The following is a 4209-nucleotide window of genomic DNA, read 5'->3' on the forward strand; positions in this document are numbered from 1 at the left end:
CCATTCTACGCCGTGTTCAACTAATTAGACAACAACTAACCAACTTCAATATCACATTCGGAATCGGGAGATGTCTGTAAATTTCAGGAAAATCTCAGGCTTTGGTTATCCCGTGCGAATGCGCCACATAAAACAATGTCACCCACTCCTTTAAATGGAGGCGTGTCAGGGGAGGTTTCTCACGTGCGCTCAGTTCCACGTTCATTGGGATGTATAAAGGAAAGGTGCACAGGAACCTGCGTACGCACAGTTTTATACATCTGAATATTTTGGTGCGGCGCAGTTTTCTAAATTTTTCCATACGTCAACTTTTAGTGTGAAAGCTGCGCAATCCTTTGTGCATGAGGCCCCTGGACTTTAGATGATTGAACTGGTATTTTTAGTCATTTAGTCATTTTTAATCAATCACAGTTTAAGTTTGATGTTTTTTTTTTAAGATTTTAACATGGAGAATTTAAAGATAGCTGCACTTTGAGCTGTTGAAACTTACTCAAATGTTTTCAGCCAGTTTTTTTATAGTTAATTTCTRATTTAGAATAGAAGAATAGAATAGAAACAGCCTTTATTGTCCCGCAGAGGGGAAATTCAGGTGTCACAGCAGCATCAGTACAGAGGTTCACACACACTAGTTACCTTACAAACTATAGGCAGTACACACTAAACAAAATTAACACTGACTAGCCATGATACAACTACTGATAATAAAAATATAATATAAAGAATTGTGCAAGGATAGAAAACGAGGTTTTGTTTCAGAATCCGACATTAAAAATCAGAAATAACCTGTTTTCTGTGCAAAACAATCTCAACAGCCCAATAAYTGTAAAGTGAAGTATCATAATGCAGGCAAGAAACACAGATGTTCAAACAGAGTAATACTGCAAATGATTATTTACTGCCTATAWTTACTCCTAAAAAATTGTATTTCATGTACTCTTTCAATATTTACATTATGAGTAGGTCCATTTTAGACTGTCAAATATCACTATTTAGTTTTATTCATATTTTGTGATAATGTGTCATCAAACCATGTTTTTAACTTCTTTAATTGCGTTTTAATAATATTCACTAGTTATTGTAAATTGTGTCCAGAACAAAGTATGTTAGTACCATTTGCAAATATAATCCATTTCAGAAGTCTAGATACTTTACAAACATTTATACAGATATTTATACATAACAAACAATTATGGGCCAAGCATCAACCCCTGTGGCACTCCACAAATGATGTCTGAACATTTTGATTTGTAATCCTCCAACTGCACCAACTGTCTGTTACTAATATAGTTCAGGGTTTCCTGCAGTGCGTTGTAAGCCTGCCTCTCCACCAGGCTTTAACACCGAGCCTGTCGGCACCGACACATTTTGTCACCTTTTTTTTAAACGCCATAAGTTCTCAACTGTTTGTGCAATCTGAAAACTTACAACGGTTCCTGAAAGCCAGGAATCTGGGCTTTTCACTGATTTTTGGGGTTTTACAGTAATATCACGTGACCAGTTGCAGTAAGCCCACAAAACAACCTCAGCCTCCTCCAAAGATGCTTGGTGCAGAGTGTAGTGGAAATACGAGCGACAGTGTGTTTTTTTCAGAGCGGAGAGGAAATATTTAGTTAGAATAAAGTCTGGAAGATGTTCTTCAASAGTCAAACGGCCACGGAGGTTCCAGGATGATTTTGAGACCTAAGACCTTTTGATGAACCAGCTTCTTGTGAAGAAAGGTAACTTCAAGTTTCTGAGAGCATCTTTCTTGTGAATGAAGCCAGTTTTTACTTTTATATTTTATTTTATGAATATTTGAATAGTTTTATGTTTATTTTTATAAACAGTGTAACAAGTAAGTTACTTTGTACAATATAAGCGTATTTAGAGTTAGTAAGTGTAAATAATGTGCGCATTTGTCTCTTCAAAACACTTGTTTTTTTTTGTATCAGCCTAATGTTTGCTCAGTAAACCCTGTATTGTTTTTACTATATATATTGTGTGTGTGTGTGTGTGACTAGCTGAATATTTATTGCTACTTTCTTTTTGTCTTGTTGTGAGGACCGGCCACCTTCAAGTTTGGGAGGAGGCAGAGGCAGAGGTGGAGCCAGAGAGCAGCAGTGAGGATGCTGAAGATGATGTGGATGCTGTCAGAGACAGAAGCTGCTCACCAAATCTTCTCAGATGGAGGACTGGAATGGAGCATGATTATGTAGAACAATGGGCCTCATGTGATGTAGGACTGTGTCTGCAGCTTCATAGGAACTGCTTCTGGCAGTATCACAAAGACTTTGGGGGGAAAGGGGAAAAAACACCATGTATGTAGTTTTCATTTTTGGACTGTTTTTTAAATTTATTTACAAAAAATCCAAAAGTTTCACTGTACTGTCTAAATTTTATTTTGATGCCAAATCATTTCATTCTGTACATTTGTTGTGATTTTTTTCTTAGTAAACCTCAAAAAACAGATTTTTTTTATTCATTTAAAACTAATAATACACTATTTTAAAAGGCAGTAAGTTTTAAATAACTGTCAGCTTAAAGAGGGTGCTTAAGTTTTGTCAACAATGTCTTACAATAACATAATTAAAATACGTCATATTTTCAAATTTCCTGTCAACTTTAACATTTTTTTAACAAAAACATGGTGGGCTGCCAAAGCGGCCCTACCACCGGGCTTAGCTGGTTTTCTGGGGAAACACTGTAGTTCTTCCATTCCATCCCACTCCCTAACACCACACCTTCCCATTTTATCAAGTAATATCTTACGATTTATAGTATAGGGGTCCATGCTCCGCTGGAGCTCTCCAACAGCATGTTTTTCCTATAATTACTTATTTTTTCAGTTAAATATATTAATACTGTAGCTGTTTTTCCAGGATCTTAGAGATTTGTGAAAGTAGAGACACTGGTKTGTAATTTGTAATGTTTATCCCGTTTTAAACCCTGGGTTTACTTTTCCAATCTTCATTTGATTTAGAAATATACTTGTTTAGAATGACAAATTAAATATGATTAATGTAATTTCTACTCCACTTCTGTCTGTCTCATGAACAGTGGTGAAACGTGGTGACCCCACTGGCAGCAGCTCTAACATTTTTATTTAATCATGATTTTACTTTTTAAAATATTGTCATTTTGTAGGCTCAGATTTTTTACAATGTTCCAGTTTTCTTTTAGTTTTCAGCCAGTAGCTGCTTTGAAGCCCATTAAAATGTGTTCAGAAGCTTTTTCTAATACTGGTCGTGATGTCAGCAGCGTAAATTGAAATGTACCTGTAGGATAAAACGAACCAACGGTCTCTTTACTTTAGGAGCTCAAAGCGTGGCATCGGCCGCAGGTGTCCAGTTTAGCTGCAGCAGGAGCCGACGTCATAGCCTTTGAGACCATCCCGAGCCTCAAAGAGGCYGTGGCTGTGGTGGAGCTGCTGAGAGAGTTCCCAAACTTAGACGCCTGGCTGTCTTTCTCCTGTAAGGTAAGCTCTGCTGCGGAACAACAAAAACAGTTTATGTTTGATGTCCAGTCACAGAACGAGTCACGCTGCGCCCCTCAGGATGAGAAGCGTATTTCAGACGGCAGCCTGTTCGCAGACTCTGTGAAGGTCGCCGGCAGGTCATCGCAGCTGCTYGCTGTAGGAGTCAACTGCTGCCCTCCAGCTGTGGTGGAGGGGCTGCTGGACTCTGCCGGGTCCCAGCTGAGCCCCAGTATGAGCTGGGTGGTGTACCCCAACAGTGGAGMGGAGTGGGACACGGAGCTGAGGTGAGTCTTCAGCTGCAGTGAGAGTAACGTTCTTAGTCTTGTGCATCAAACGTGCTTTATAAACACAAACACACTTACTGGGGTAAATGCAGAGTAGTAAAGTGCAAATACTTTGTTACTGTACCTAAGTAGAATTTTTGGGTATCTGTACTTTACTTTTTAGTTCTACTTCTTAAAATTTGAAACAATTATCTGTACTTTCGATTCCTTACATTTTTTAAAAGGCAAGAAGTAGAAAATTGTTACTTTTATTTCATCTTTGCTTGTTTTCATTCCAGCTTTTTGTAAAAAATAAATACTATCCATATAAGTTGTGCCTCCTAGATAGAGTGAATTTAATTGTGGTTGAATTAAAAGTATAAATATATAAAATTCTGATAGCGTGTTAGTTTGTACACAAACAAATCATGTCACACTCCAGCAGGACATAATCATTAAAATAAAAGGACTGTACTTAATAAGTATTTATAT

The 4209-nt window shown here is 37.6% G+C and overlaps 1 protein-coding gene across 1 annotated transcript in view; it reads left to right on the forward strand.

Moving 5' to 3' along the window:
- Positions 1-4209, forward strand: part of zgc:172121 (homocysteine S-methyltransferase YbgG) — a 12327-nt gene that overhangs the window by 6570 nt on the left and 1548 nt on the right. The window contains exons 5-6 of the mRNA XM_014023041.1: positions 3293-3454; positions 3533-3738. Of these exons, the coding sequence (XP_013878495.1) occupies positions 3293-3454; positions 3533-3738 (368 nt within the window). The remainder of the gene's footprint in view (positions 1-3292; positions 3455-3532; positions 3739-4209) is intronic.

The sequence above is a fragment of the Austrofundulus limnaeus genome, unplaced genomic scaffold (assembly GCF_001266775.1).
Source record: "Austrofundulus limnaeus strain Quisiro unplaced genomic scaffold, Austrofundulus_limnaeus-1.0 Scaffold355, whole genome shotgun sequence".
NCBI lineage: Eukaryota > Metazoa > Chordata > Actinopteri > Cyprinodontiformes > Rivulidae > Austrofundulus > Austrofundulus limnaeus.